This window comes from Hippoglossus hippoglossus, chromosome 7 (assembly GCF_009819705.1).
Source record: "Hippoglossus hippoglossus isolate fHipHip1 chromosome 7, fHipHip1.pri, whole genome shotgun sequence".
Classification (NCBI taxonomy): domain Eukaryota; kingdom Metazoa; phylum Chordata; class Actinopteri; order Pleuronectiformes; family Pleuronectidae; genus Hippoglossus; species Hippoglossus hippoglossus.
In genome coordinates, this window is record NC_047157.1 from 26728373 (window position 1) to 26743652 (window position 15280).

At 45.3% G+C, this 15280-nt stretch overlaps 3 protein-coding genes and 1 long non-coding RNA gene across 10 annotated transcripts in view; 2 read left to right on the forward strand and 2 right to left on the reverse strand.

The window, feature by feature from the left end:
* The window catches only part of hdac6 (histone deacetylase 6), an 11614-nt gene extending 5163 nt beyond the window's left edge, over window positions 1–6451 (reverse strand). The window contains exons 1-15 of one of the 2 annotated variants that reach the window (XM_034591579.1): window positions 6444–6451; window positions 4337–4361; window positions 3589–3671; window positions 3162–3281; window positions 2683–2768; window positions 2479–2563; window positions 2294–2334; window positions 1709–1805; window positions 1505–1602; window positions 1319–1423; window positions 1034–1102; window positions 823–949; window positions 460–525; window positions 310–369; window positions 19–108 (exon numbers count right to left, since the gene is read on the reverse strand). In XM_034591579.1, coding sequence (XP_034447470.1) covers window positions 19–108; window positions 310–369; window positions 460–525; window positions 823–949; window positions 1034–1102; window positions 1319–1423; window positions 1505–1602; window positions 1709–1805; window positions 2294–2334; window positions 2479–2563; window positions 2683–2768; window positions 3162–3281; window positions 3589–3660 — 1116 coding nt within the window. In that variant the 5' untranslated portion in view covers window positions 3661–3671; window positions 4337–4361; window positions 6444–6451. The other variant, XM_034591577.1, reaches the window with a different exon arrangement.
* cxxc1a (CXXC finger protein 1a) lies at window positions 6332–14252 on the reverse strand. 5 transcript variants are annotated; one of them, XM_034591596.1, is made up of 16 exons: window positions 14090–14252; window positions 12850–13010; window positions 12294–12394; window positions 10806–10954; window positions 10440–10595; window positions 10043–10225; window positions 9867–9968; window positions 9579–9796; window positions 9289–9496; window positions 8390–8500; window positions 7986–8035; window positions 7792–7888; window positions 6851–7003; window positions 6614–6764; window positions 6528–6563; window positions 6332–6451 (listed from the first exon to the last, which is right to left on the reverse strand). In XM_034591596.1, the coding sequence occupies exons 1-14, from the start codon at window positions 14090–14092 to the stop codon at window positions 6618–6620; spliced, it is 1839 nt and encodes a 612-aa protein (XP_034447487.1). In that variant the 5' UTR covers window positions 14093–14252; the 3' UTR covers window positions 6332–6451; window positions 6528–6563; window positions 6614–6617. The 5 variants fall into 5 exon arrangements, 4 of the variants coding, with proteins under 4 accessions (XP_034447487.1, XP_034447489.1, XP_034447486.1 ...); XR_004614533.1 differs by having other exon boundaries at window positions 6332–6429; window positions 6528–6764; XM_034591598.1 differs by lacking the exon at window positions 6528–6563 and having other exon boundaries at window positions 6426–6443; window positions 6586–6764.
* Window positions 10377–15280, forward strand: part of LOC117765249 — a 19055-nt gene continuing 14151 nt past the window's right edge. The window contains exon 1 of the long non-coding RNA XR_004614536.1: window positions 10377–10388. This is a non-coding gene — a long non-coding RNA (uncharacterized LOC117765249). The remainder of the gene's footprint in view (window positions 10389–15280) is intronic.
* zgc:113363 (uncharacterized protein LOC791449 homolog) overlaps window positions 14707–15280 on the forward strand; it is a 4970-nt gene continuing 4396 nt past the window's right edge. For both annotated transcript variants that reach the window (XM_034591614.1, XM_034591615.1), the window contains exon 1: window positions 14707–14871. The gene's annotated coding sequence lies outside the window, so the exon portion shown is untranslated. The remainder of the gene's footprint in view (window positions 14872–15280) is intronic.

Sequence of the window (15280 nt, forward strand, 5' to 3'; positions counted from 1 at the left end):
TATGCATCATGATTTTACCTCGAGAGCCAGAACGAGTCGACCTTCAGCCAAACTCATCAACAAGTGAGTCAGAACATGGAAACACTGAGGACTCACACACATCTCCCCCTGAACACACACACACACACACACACACACACACACACACACACACACACACACACACACACACACACACACACACACACACACACACACACACACACACACACACACACACACACACACACACACACACACACACACACACACAGAGAGTTAGATCAGTGTAAAAACAGTAATAAAACGAATCACAGATCAATAACAAACCTTTGGATCTCCGGCTGCAGCATCGAATCCAGCAGAGACCAGAACGAGCTGAGGCTGAAACTGAACACACACAACATGATTAATACCATTATAATTATATATGAATGAGACATGTGTGTGTGTGTGTGTGAGTGTGTGTGTGTGTGTTACCTCGTAGGCGACCGGCAGCAACAGTTGTTGAAAAGCAGTGATGTAATCAGCATCAGTCATCCCCGTCTGAATGAAAGAACAAAAGAGAGAAACTGCGTCTGTTTCCATGGCAACATTTATTTTGATATTTTTTGGGCAATTAAATTACTGAAAGTAATTGAGTCCTTTTCTATTTAATCTAGTTCATCTGTAATTTTGTCAGCGTCGTTTCTCTGAACACCGAAGCAGATAAATGAAAATAACCAAAGATGAAGGAAAAATCAAACCAGTTTGTCTCCACCACCCAGTTCAGTTTCAGTCACATACAAGGAGTGGGGCTGTGGCCTCAGATGAGGACACTCAGTTGTGGGACATGTCTCTCACCTTGTCCCAGGCCAGGTTCATGGTTAGTCCTTCAGCTCGTCCACTGCCCACGAACCCCCCGTCAGACTCGGCCAGGTGAGGCCAGAAAGATCCCTGCTCGTACCTGTGGACGCTGAAGTACAGGACACTGGGGGGGGGGTTGTTGTGATGTGTTGTTAGTGACAATAAAGTTCGTAAAGTTTGAAACACAAATAGAAGATGAACAGTTTACCTGGGGTCTTCCTGAAACAGGTACTGGATCCCCTGACCATGATGCACATCCCAGTCCACTATCAACACTCTGACACACACACACACACACACACAAAATCTTATTAATTTTATTAATCCTCTGGTTTTACTTCTTTAAATTTCTGACTTGATTGATGACTGACACACACACACACACACACACACACACACACACACACACACACACACACACACACACACACACACACACACACACACACACACACACACACACACACACACACACACACACACACACACACACCTGCTGGCTGAGTGTTTGACCTGAGCGTAGCGAGCAGCGATGGCGACGCTGTTGAACACACAGAAGCCGTTTGGCTCGTTGGCCTGAGCGTGATGACCTGGAGGTCTGAGGAGGACAGGAGCGTTACTGATGATGTGTTCAGGGACCGGCTGCACCTGAACGCAGCACGATGAGCTGCTGCTTTACCTGATGACAGCGAATCCATTCCTGAGTTCAGAGGTCATCACCCGATCAACCAGCTGTAGCACCGAACCCACCGCCGAGGCACACACCTTGAAGGACTCCTACAGACACACACAGTTTCACAGGGTTCTACAGGGATCACACATACTGTCATACTGTGTGTGTGTGTGTGTGTGTGTGTGTGTGTGTGTGTGTGTGTGTTCTTACAGGATGCAGGTAAACAGAGTCGTATTTCTCAGACAGAGTGTGTAGTTCACTCTCTGACATCGTCTGAGTCGATTTTATCATGTCCACATAAGGTTTCCTAAAAACAAGACAATAGAGTAATTCAGAGGACAGTTAATGACAGTAGAGTCAGTTAGAAGACAGTAGAGTCAGTCAGAAGACAGTAGAGTCAGTCAGAGGACAGTAAAGGACAGTAGAGTCAGTTAGAGGACAGTAGTCAGTCAGAGGACAGTAGTCAGTTAGAGGACAGTAGAGTCAGTCAGAGGACAGTAGAGTCAGTCAGAGGACAGTACAGTCAGTCAGAGAACAGTAGAGTCAGTCAGAGGACAGTAGAGTCAGTTAGAGGACAGTAAAGGACAGTATAGTCAGTTAGAGGAGAGTAGAGTCAGTTAGAGGACAGTAGAGTCAGTTAGAGGACAGTAGAGTCAGTCAGAGGACAGTAGAGTCTGTCAGAGGACAGTACAGTCAGTTAGAGGACAGTAAAGGACAGTATAGTCAGTTAGAGGAGAGTAGAATAAATAAATCACTTCCAGGATTGTTTATTTTATTATTATTTTTTGGACTCACATGTGAGCGAGAAGCAGCTCGTCCTCTGTAGCTTCTCTGGGCTGAAACAACAACACAGGTGTTAGAAAGACAGACAGACAGACAGACAGACAGAGACAGACAGACAGTCAGAGAGACAGACAGACAGTCAGATAGACAGTCAGAGAGACAGACAGGCAGTCAGAGAGACAGACAGGCAGTCTAACCTCCACTCTGATGCAGTGAGACAGCAGCTCTTGTGTCTCCAGCTCCTTCATGATGGACGTCACTCTGTGTGGACTCTCTACATGACTGACAACAACAACAGTGTCAGCTGATCGTTGTCATGTGACAGAGACATGTTACATGTTACATTTATATTTATATTTCATATGTAACACACAGACAGGTGGGGGGTGGGGGTCAGTTACCTTGGTTCCCACAGGTTCTGATGATGAGTGAAGATGTCAGAGTAAACAAGACCAGTACCACTGACTGAGGATCTGCTGGACAGGTCCTACACACACACACACACACACACACACACACACACACACACACACACACACACACACACACACACACACTTGTTTAGCTGTTAGGACACAAACTGTTTTCAGATATGCAATAATGTCCAGACATTTTCATGATATTTCCCAGAGTCGCTGTCTGTGAGAACACAAATCAGTCAGTTGCTCTGGACATTTGTCTGTTGTTGTGAACGAGTCCGACCCGGAAAATCTCGTGCTGCTTCTTTATATGTGAAACACAAACTACAGAAAATGTCCAGATATAAATTTTAAGACTTCATGTCTGAAAACAGACATGATTAACATGGTTAACCCTAACCCCCAGTATAAACACGTGTGTGTGTCCTTAACACAGTTACAGACAGACAAGTTGTGTTTACCAGTGTCTTCAGTCTGTTGTTTAGCTCGTCCTCCATCTGATCTCTGCTTCTATCCACCTTTCCTCTCCTCTTCATCTCCTTGAGACTCTCTCCTCCTCTTCTTGTCTCCTTTCCTTCATTCTGAAACCAAACAGACCAACATTCAAACACAAGAAGCTTAAATTAAGACGGACGACGAAGAACAAGTGTGTGTGTGTGTGTGTGTGTGTGTGTGTGTGTGTGTGTGTGTGTGTGTGTGTCCACTCTGAGACGTCAGGTCAAATTCCAGCTCAGGTATATGATTGACTGCTGCTCAGGTTAATCAGTCACAAGGGGCGCTGTTACTGTCAGGGGCCACATGAGGGTTTGTGAGGTGTGTGTCTGAGTGTGTGTGTGTGTGTGTGTGTGTGTGTGTGTGTGTGTGTGTGTGTGTGTGTGTGTGTCTGACCTGAGGGGACGGACGAGGAGATCTTCTGACTGACTTAGGTCCAGATCCTGGGGGATCCGGTTCAGACTTCATCTCTGATCCACCTGAAACAGACACACAAGAAGATGGCAAATGTCAAATATGACACACAACACAGAAAGATGCTCAGAGACACAAAAACATCTCAGATCCACACAACACACACTGAGACACACTGAGATTGTCCTTTATTGTCCACATCTGTCCCCGAGTTTAAACTGGATGTCTGCAGGTTCACACTCTGTTTGACAGCAACTCATTTATCCTGACACATCTGGAGACAAGGACGACTGTCAGAGGACAACTGGACACAACCACTGTCCACAGACATGTCAACAACCACTGTCCGCAACCACTGTCCAGAGACATGTCCACAACCACTGTCCACAATCACTGTCCACAATCACTGTCCACAGTCATGTCCACAGTCATGTCCACAGTCATGTCCACAACCACTGTCCAGAGACATGTCCACAACCACTGTCCACAATCACTGTCCACAGTCATGTCCACAGTCATGTCCACAGTCATGTCCACAACCACTGTCCAGAGACATGTCCACAACCACTGTCCACAATCACTGTCCACAACCACTGTCCACAGTCATGTCCACAGAGGACCGGGACCGTGTCCTCACATTGAAGTGTAGCTGAGCTAACGTGTTGGCCGCGGTGCTAACAGAGCTCTGTCTGTCTCGCCTGAGGACATGAAGACACAGGGACTCACTCACCTTCTCTCTCTGTCTCTCTGTCTCTCTCTTGTTTTTGTCTGAGCGGCAACTGAGCAGTGTCACTGTCGCACACACCACACGTCACAGGGTGCCATCCACTGACGTCACGTACCGTGGGACCAATAGGCAGCTTCGAGAACAAACTCAGTTCAAATCTTTTAGTGTTTGTATTTTGATTTGATTTTAAGATTAATTCTGTTCAACACAAACAATCAAAAATAAACCATGTGACTCGTATGATTAAATGACTCAGAGAAATATAATCAACTCTTTTTATTATCCCTCTGTTTTTATATGTTTTAATTATTTATTCATTTCATTTCATTATGTTAATATTATGCTTTTACCGGTGTACGTTTACATCATATTTCATTTGTTGTGTTGCCTCAAGCTTTTATGTTTGTGTTTGTGAGCTATTCAATGTTAAATTATTAAAAAAGTACATACTCATGTGCACACATTTCTATGTATCATATATTATATATGTTTTTTATATATTTTTAAATTAAAGTAATTTTATTTAGTATCTTTATTTTAACTGATTCTAGTAAACAGATTTCTTCTGTTATTTAGACTGATCATCACTCAGTAGAGCTCTTTCCTCCTTAAATTCATTCAAGCTGCACCAAGTCACACACACTCATAAACATCAGACCTCTGAATATGTCTGATTGTCCTTTTTAAGATCCATGAATTATTCTCTGAGAAAATGGTGAAAATGCACCAAAAAAAAGCAATAAAGAAAAATCCTGCATCCACCTCCTGATCCAGATCTGCACCCAATCCCAGTCCTGACCCTGAACCACATCCCTCCATCAGATTAACTGGTAATCTGCTCAGTGGTCAGTGTGTAATCCCACAAACACCCAAATGCACAGCAATAAACGTGATGAAGAAAAAACTGAGACTTTTTTTTTCTTATCTTCGTGATACTTGTCTGTATGTTATGTTTCTGTTTTTCCATGTGATTTGTTCCATTGTCTGTTTTTAAAGTTGGTTTTGATTTCTCTGATTTATTTTTTTTAACATTGAAAAGATAATGATTAAATATTTTAACAACACAAAACTGAATATGAATAATTGGTGCTGACAAACTCACACGTCTGCTGCTGATCATGAACACGATCAATGAATAGATCATACATTTTAATGTTTTAATGAAACATCAGGTTGAACAAAAAAACAAAGTATAAAAACACTGATATAAAATGAGGCAGAAAACATTTGAATAAAAAACATTTTTTTTAAAACAATAAAAACATGTCAAAGTTTCAGTTTTCCTCTTGTTCTGTCCGTCTGTGCAGGACGACCATCACAAACCTCCACTCACTCATGAAGCTCAGTCTGATGTCAGCTCACCTGCAGGCGCAGCTCGGTAAGGGATTGTGGGTAGTGTAGAGTTAATACTGTTTGAAAATGAGCTCATATTTACAAAATCAGTTTCTCAGAATGAAAAGATCTAAATATTTATCTAATATAACATATTGTGGAGGTGGGGGGGCTGGGAGAGCACCTTCACCTGTACCAGAGGAGAGCTGTTAGCTCGTTGACCCTCAGGTTAAAAAGGCAGCAGCTGAGCTGCCACACTGAGACATGCACAGAGGACAGAGACACTCAGGACAGAGACACAAGAGAGTCACTCAGGACTGAGACACACGGGACACGTGTGGTGAGACTTCACGAGACTGTCGAGCTGCAAAGCCGAGGTTCCAGCTGGTGCCCAGAACCTGCTGGTGCCCAGCACCTGCGCTGGTTGACCCTGTGGTGCAGGTGAGGTGCTCTCCCAGCCCCCTCACCTCCACACATGTCATATTTAAGGAACTAAAACATCTTGTTCTGATCTGAATGATTAAATTCATCTCAATCTGGATCGGATTATTTTGTATTCATGAGATCGTCTGTGTGTAATTACAACAGAGACGTGAGGTGATAATCACAAGACACTTGAATGTGCTTCTGAAAAACTCACAAACATTAAAAACACACAATACTGAAAAAATCCTCACAGGGAAGTTTAGATTAATCTCTCTACACCTCCTGTCTGTCTCCACCTGTCTGTCCCCACCTGTCTGTCTCTACCTGTCTGTCTCTACCTGACTGTCTCCACCTGTCTGTCTCTACCTGACTGTCTCTACCTGTCAGTCCCTACCTGACTGTCTCTACCTGACTGTCTCTACCTGACTGTCTCTACCTGTCTGTCTCCACCTGTCTACCTGTCTGTCTTCACCTCTCAGTCTCTACCTGTCTACCTGTCAGTCTCTACCTGTCTGTCTTCACCTGTCTACCGGTCCTTGGCAGAGCGCAGGTCAGTGGTGATTGGGTCGTGCTGGATCGTCTGGTGCAGTATCAGAGCCAATAAACCAGCTCGGTTGGTCATGGCCGTCCTCAGGTTCCTCTCCTGCTCGAACAGCTCGTCCAGTTTGTACCACTGACAGAGAGAGAGTGACATCATGTGGTCAGTCGTAGCCATGACGCCGGCGTCACTGATGTTGACAGAGTTGTTTTGGTGCGTACCACTCGGACTCTCTCCAGGTCGACCTCTGCTCGGCGCAGTTTCTCCCAGCAGTAATGTTTGTTACACTTCCTCTTAGAAACGCGGCAGAACTCTCCGGTCGGCTCGAAGACGTCTTTCACCAGAGGACAACCGCAAACCTCGTCAGCCGGGACCTGATGTGTTGAGAGACAGAATCTTGTGCTCTGATACATGAATCAGTTTCTGAAAACTATGAATCTTATTAAATGTGTCAATAAAGGTCTGTGATTTTGAATCGGAGAATCTGAGACTCTGAGATTGCGTCATCCATCGGAGGCTGTATTTAAAGACTGATTGCATCGCAGCAGCGCGACTAGACTGTCCCGTCCCAAGGCTCCTCCAAACTGGGCCCACAAATGCATGGATCCTTCCCAGCCCAACGTGTCCCATGATTCATTGTGCTTCTGTGTTCAACTGTTATGAGGTAATGGCGGCAGCAAGAGAGGCAAAAACCTCGGATGAATCTATTTTTTAAGTTAGCACCCAACAGAACAGCTACCGCAACACACTCGAAAAAACATCTTTTCAACATTTTTAACCAAACAAAGAACTTTCCTGTCTTTAGCTCTGTTGCTAGGCGACGGCTGTAAGGGCGGGACAAGCTGGTGACGCAATAGGACTGGTCCGTGTGATTTTGGTTCAGACAACGCGGTCTACACGGCCGATGTAGGCTGCAGCCGACAGGAGGAAGTGTGGTTAACGTCTACAGGAAGTATGGTTAACATGCAGAGGAAGTGTACTTAACATGCAGAGGAAGTTTAATAATATGAAGAGGAAGTGTAATAAGGATGCAGAGGAAGTGAAATTAACACGTAGAGGAAGTGTAGTTAATGGACTCAGACTTTATTAAAAAACTCCAGGAGCTTTTTGAAAGAGGAGAGAAATGAAACAGCCCCCTCTGTTGGTGTGGAGGGAGACGTACCTTTGGATCTCTGGAGTGTTCAGGACATAAAACCTGCAGCCGCTTACAGTACGTCTTACTCTGAGGGTTATACACATCACAGAACAACCTGGTGGCTCTGAGAGACAGACACACACATGAGAGACGGACAGGTTTAAAGGTCTACTCAACCATAACAACACTTTTCTAATGAGAAAGACACACAGGCGACTTACCCTTCTATACGTGTTGGGTACATGGAGCCGAACGACGTCTGACTCTCATACTGTTAGACAGGCAGAGAGAGAGACAGGCAGAGAGACAGACAGGTGTGATCAGTGTATCAGTCGTGGCAACATCATAGACTGTAAATAAAGATGGATGACACGACAGCTCCATGCAGTGAAGCCAAAAATGTTTTCCCCTGGTGGTCGGCTGCAGTATAGGTCATAAACCCCAACACCTGCATGTTAGCAGATGGGACATGGACCAAACTAAAAACCAGAGACATGTACACAGTGATGTCATCACCCGTGTCACACTAAGACCTCCCACTGTCTCCTCCAACCACCGGAGACGAGGGTCCTTAGGTGTCCTTCTGTTAGAAGACAAAAAATATGTCTGCACACTGGACACTGACCTTAGCATAGCATCTCTCCATGTGTCTCAGCGCCACCTTTGGGTTGACGGGGTGACTGCAGGACACACAGAAGATCTGTAGGTCAGTGTCATCACCATCACCTTCAGTCACCTGGGGAGAGACAGACAGGTCAGACAGAGACACAGACAGATCAGAAAGAGACAGACAGGTCAGATAGAGACAGACAGGTCAGATAGAGACAGGCAGGTCACACAGAGACAGACAGGTCACAGAGAGACAGACAGATCAGAAAGAGACAGACAGGTCAGATAGAGACAGGCAGGTCACACAGAGACAGACAGGTCACAGAGAGACAGATAGATCAGAAAGAGACAGGTAGGTCACACAGAGACAGACAGGTCACAGAGAGACAGACAGATCAGAAAGAGACAGACAGGTCAGATAGAGACAGACAGGTCACAGAGAGACAGATAGATCAGAAAGAGACAGGCAGGTCACACAGAGACAGACAGGTCACAGAGAGACAGACAGATCAGAAAGAGAGACAGACAGGTCACAGAGAGACAGACAGATCAGAAAGAGACAGACAGGTCAGAAAGAGACAGGCAGGTCACAGAGAGACAGACAGGTCAGACAGAGACAGACAGGTCAGAAAGAGACAGGCAGGTCACAGAGAGACAGACAGGTCACAGAGAGACAGACAGATCAGAAAGAGACAGACAGGTCAGAAAGAGACAGGCAGGTCACAGAGAGACAGACAGGTCACAGAGAGACAGACAGGTCAGACAGAGACAGACAGGTCAGAAAGAGACAGGCAGGTCACAGAGAGACAGACAGGTCACAGAGAGACAGACAGATCAGAAAGAGACAGGCAGGTCACAGAGAGACAGACAGGTCAGACAGAGACAGACAGGTCAGACGGACACAGTGTCTCGTACCTCCTCGTGCTGTTGGACCTGCTGCAGTTTGGCGTTGGCGATGATGCCTTCGAGCTCATGAAAACGTTTTTCCATCAGTGTGAGGCGGAGTCTCGCCGCCTGCTGTTCCCTCCTGATTCGCTCCAGCTGTCTCCGCCCCATCTCCTCTGCAATGCACGGACTCTGCTGCCACTGCTGGATCCTCTGAGGCAAGATCTCGTAGATACGACTGAAACAGAGACAAGAAGACGGTGTTCAGTGTCCAGGAGACGACCTTGTCTTCCCTGTTGTTCAGGTGTATCTTCACTCACTTGGCGGCGAGCTTCATCCCACAGTCCTCTGAGCAGTATTTAGAGCTGGTCCTCGCTGGTTCGACACATCCTGGACCCAGACACTGCCTCACGGACCCGCCCACCTCTTTGACCCCGCCCTCTACGGCTCGCTCGCTGTGCCGCACGCGCTCCCTGTGCCGCTGCTTCGCTTTGTGGCGCCTTGGCTTCACCTCCTCTTTAGGAACGGACACAGACTTCTACAGGACAGGATGGGAGTGTTAGTGACATCATCAGTGACATCATCAGAGGACTAAATGACATCCTCACCTTTTTCTCCGTCTTCTTCTCTTGTCTCTTCACGTGTTTCACCTTCACCGCCTTCTTCCTCGGAGAGTCCGACTGAGTGTCTTCGTCCTCGCTGTGCCACACCTGCAACAGGAAGACGCATCAATCGACAGGAAGTGGCTGTTCTGACGGTTGATTGGTCGGAGACGCTCACTGACCAGGTCTCTGTATCCGGCAGCTCTGTACTGCTCGTACAGCTCCAGCTCACTCTCGCTGAAAACCTCATCTTCCTCCTCATCATCCTCATCATCCTCTGTCTGATGCCCTGACCCTCTCCTCAAAAGGCTTCGTCCCCTGGCGCCGCTCCGAGCCATCTCCTCGTCTCGGACCCGAAGCATCTTCTGCTCAGAAAGAGGAACGTGTACCTAGCATCAGGTATGAGGACAAGAGGAAACCTGCACCTGTACAGTCTTATGCAGGGGTCAGAATGTAAGAAACATGATGGCACAACACCATCATCTGCCAAAACATGTAACTGACAAAACAACAGAACCTGGACTGGATGTCTGGACCGGATTTCAGTTAAGGAAACACTCAAATCATGTGACCACTCACCCTCGCTCGGACCTCACACTGCCTGAGTCTACACTTCTGTCGGATTTTGTTCGGACCTCCAAACTTCTTCATGTCTTTGCAGAAGTCGCACTGAGCGCAGTCCTCCGTCCTCAGGCAGGCATCACACTCTCCACACATCCTGGCCGAACGCTTGATCTGAAACAGAAACAAAGATCACGTGACCAGAGAAGACTCGTCGCTCCAAGATCTCGTCCGACATCTGGTGAAGAGTCACTGTGTGGCTACTTTTAGCTATGACACACAATCATCCATGTAAACTGCTGCCTGTGCCGATCTATGACACACCCACCTGGCTGCCAGGTCACCTGTGGGCCCCGTCCCCTACCAGTCCAGTTGCTTGGTTACCTGAGAGCTCCTCCTCCTGTCCATCTTAGGTTGGGGGGTGGAGCTTCCATCTGCCTCAAGCTTGTCGTCTCTATCTGGCCCCGCCTCTTTTTCCTCCTTTTCCTTTATCTTCTTCGGACGGTATTTAATCTCCAGAGACGAGTCTCTGTCTGAGACAGAACATTCAGCTGACGGCTAACTGACAGATGATGGTTAACTGACAGCTGACAGCTAACTGACAGATGACGGCTAACTGACAGATGACGGCTAACTGACAGATGATGGTTAACTGACAGATGATGGTTAACGGACAGCTGATGGCTAACTGACAGCTGATGGTTAACTGACAGCTGATGGTTAACTGAAAGATGATGGTTAACTGACAGCTGACAGCTAACTGACAGATGATGGTTAACGGACAGATGATGGCTAACTGACAGCTGATGGTTAACTGACAGCTGATGGTTAACTGAAAGATGATGGTTAACTGACAGCTGACAGCTAACTGAAAGATGATGGTTAACTGACAGCTGATGGCTAACTGACAGCTGACAGCTAACTGACAGCTGACGGCTAACTGACAGATGATGGTTAACTGACAGCTGACAGCTAACTGACAGATGATGGTTAACGGACAGATGATGGTTAACTGACAGCTGACAGCTAACGGACAGCTGACGGCTAACTGACAGCTGATGGTTAACTGACAGCTGATGGTTAACTGACAGCTGATGGTTAACTGACTGATGATGGTTAACTGACAGCTGATGGTTAACTGACTGATGATGGTTAACTGACAGCTGATGGTTAACTGACAGATGATGGTTAACTGACAGCTGATGGTTAACTGACAGATGATGGTTAACTGACAGCTGATGGTTAACTGACAGCTGATGGTTAACTGACAGCTGATGGTTAACTGACAGATGATGGTTAACTGACAGCTGATGGTTAACGGACAGCTGACGGCTAACTGACAGCTGATGGTTAACTGACAGATGATGGTTAACTGACAGCTGATGGTTAACTGACAGATGATGGTTAACTGACAGCTGATGGTTAACTGACTGATGATGGTTAACTGACAGCTGATGGTTAACTGACAGATGATGGTTAACTGACAGCTGATGGTTAACGGACAGCTGACGGCTAACTGACAGCTGATGGTTAACTGACAGATGATGGTTAACTGACAGCTGATGGTTAACTGACAGATGATGGTTAACTGACAGCTGATGGTTAACTGACTGATGATGGTTAACTGACAGCTGATGGCTAACTGACAGCTGATGGTTAACTGACAGCTGATGGTTAACTGACAGCTGATGGTTAACTGACTGATGATGGTTAACTGACAGCTGATGGTTAACTGACTGATGATGGTTAACTGACAGCTGATGGCTAACTGACAGCTGATGGTTAACTGACAGCTGATGGCTAACTGACAGCTGATGGCTAACTGACAGCTAACACTGACTGATACGTTAGCAGATATGAGAGAACACTGACCTCTGCAGGACGGACAGTACCACACTCTGATGGCTTTAGCTGCTTTCTCTGAAACTCCAATACAGTTTCCATGAAACCACTCAGAACAGCTGTCGCACCCTCTGTCACACAGACAGGTAGAGAGAGAGAGGGACAGAGAGACAGGTAGAGACAGACAGGTACAGAGAGAGAGAGGGACAGAGAGACAGGTAGAGACAGACAGGTACAGAGATAAAGGTAGAGACATACAGGTAGAGAGAGAGGGACAGAGAGACAGGTAGAGAGAGAGAGGTAGAGACAGACAGGTAGAGAGAGAGAGGGACAGAGAGACAGGTAGAGACAGACAGGTACAGAGAGACAGGTAGAGACATATAGGTACAGAGAGAGAGAGGGACAGAGAGACAGGTAGAGAGAGAAAGGGACATAGAGACAGGTACAGAGAGACAGGTAGAGACATACAGGTAGAGAGAGAGGGACAGAGAGACAGGTAGAGACATACAGGTACAGAGAGAGAGAGACAGGTTAGTTTTCAAGAACTTGTCTGTTGTTTAAAACATTTTGTAAAAACTTTATTTACATCATGAAACAGTTGATGTCTGGCTTCCTGCAGATGCAGTAAACAGGGGAGTTGCGGGTTTCCAAGGCAACCCGTGGTCCTCCTCTTCCTCCCTCTTCACCTTCATCTTCACGTCCTCCCTCCTCCTCTTCAGGGCCTGGCTCTGCTGCTGCCTCCTCAGACTGAAACACAACAAACATGAAACAGATGAAGTGAGTTCAACATATCCAGGATCTGTTTTCTTTATCCGGCTTCACTGAACCTGACATCGTCCTGATAACAGATGAAGCTGGTTCTCAACTGGAAACTCTTATCCAGCTACGAGCGTGTTCATGTAGCAGAGGAGGCGTCGTTACTTACGAACATCGTCCGAACCATTAAGATCTTAATATATAAAGAAGAAACACTGACACCTGCTGGTAGCTTCAGTAACAGCTACAAACAAAAGTGATGTTGAACAAAGTGACACACAAACAATGATCACATGAGAAGAAAAGAAACAGTGGATATGAATTCACACTTTAATGTAAAAAACTAAAGATTAACTCTAAATAAACAGTAATTTTATTAGAGTTGTAACTCAGTTCATTTTGTCTGATGATAAATAAACTATTATAAACGTGTGATGCAGATAAAAGTGACGTCAGACTGTTTCTGCTGCTGAAACCGAGGAGACGTGAAGATGTGACGAGCTCAGTCCGACTCAAATGTTCATTTATCATGATGAGAAATAATAAACAGTGTTTGGATCATTTTTAATAAAACATCAAAGGTTTTTATTTCTCCTCAGGTCTGCAGTGATCTGATTGGTCCGTAGTTCGATCATTGCTCCCTAACTTTAGTGGTTCATCATCAGTTACCATGGTGATTTATTATTAAACCTGATGTTACCTGGATAACCACAGATCCTGGATCGCAGTCCAGACCTCAGGAGAACAAACTACAAACTTAAAGGGCGATTTCACAGTTTGTATTTCTGTCCAGACAAACATTAGACCAGGATCTGTGACCTGAGCTGGACAAAGAAGTGGACTTCAGAGACCCGGATCCCATCAGACCAGGTCTGGATCAGACTCATGAGGAGAACTCGACAGGTCCAGACAAATAAAAAGGTTTTTCTCTGCACAAGAGACCCGGATCGGAAACCACATCACTAACGACAACCCCAGACCCCATCAGACCGGGTCTGCGGGTCCGGACCCTCCGCTCACAGACTCCGTTAGTCTCGTGCATCACAGGGAAGATGAGACGTCACACTCACCATGATGACGTAGAGTCAGACCTTCACCTCCATCTGTCCCCTCAGAGCCTTTTTATTTCCCATCAGATCTGCAGGAGACTCTTTGTCTCACCCTCCTCATCACCATCTTCATCATCATCATCTTCATCTTCACTCTCTTCTTCTTCTTCTTCTCTGTGCGGGAAATAAAGCGACACCTACAGGCCTGACTGACACTGCTGCACTTCTCTGTCTGTGCAACAGGGGGCAGCACCGGAACACAGAACCACGTCAGTGAGCGACGCCACAAGTAAGAATCTGATCAATAATAATCAATAATAATCCAGAATATTCCATCTCTCGTGTTTCGCTCTTTATAGGTGAAAACTGAAATATTGATTTGATCAGAAAATACGTGAAACAAGTCTGTGACTATTTTATTCTTTCAAAATAAAAGTATTAAAAATAACTGTACAAGGTTTATCTGCTGCTTCCGCCTCATCACTTCTTCTTCTTCAAGGTCATCACTGATCAATACATTTATTATCGATCATCACAACCGATCAGTTAGTTTCAAGTCATTTTTAACATTAATTTACAATAATAAATACACACCGGACTCCACGAGTGTGTGTGTGTGTGTGTGTGTGTGTGTGTGTGTGTGTGTGTGTGTGTGTGTGTGTGTGTGTGTGTGTGTGTGTATGTATTTAAAGGAAGCGGAGGAGAAGGCGATTACACGTATGCGTGTGCGCGCTCCGGACGAAACGGCGAAGTGTTTATTAAGAGAAAGAGACAAAGAAGAAGAAGAACGAAAGAAGAACCAGGTTTGATTCTTTTTGTTTCTTCGTTTATTCTGAAAATATTTAGAAAATGTTTCTTATTAATGTAACTCAGACTCAATTAGTTTTTTCTAACTTCTCTGATCATTGATCAGTTCAATTCATATTAATGAGTCATAACTGTCACAGTAAATTGAGTTATTATAATAACTCAATTTCAGTCTTTTCAATTTATTAGATTTTTCTTTGATTAACAAATTTCATCATTTAAAGCTGAAATAAATACATTTACTATTATTATCATTATAATTATTTTGTGTCAACAGCTGTAGAACACAACTGGATATTATCATTAATGTTTTTATTATATTATTATAAGTACTCAGAACTTTTACTGATGTTAAGTTCTGATGATGTAGAATAATGTGTTTATCATCATTATCATTAATATTAA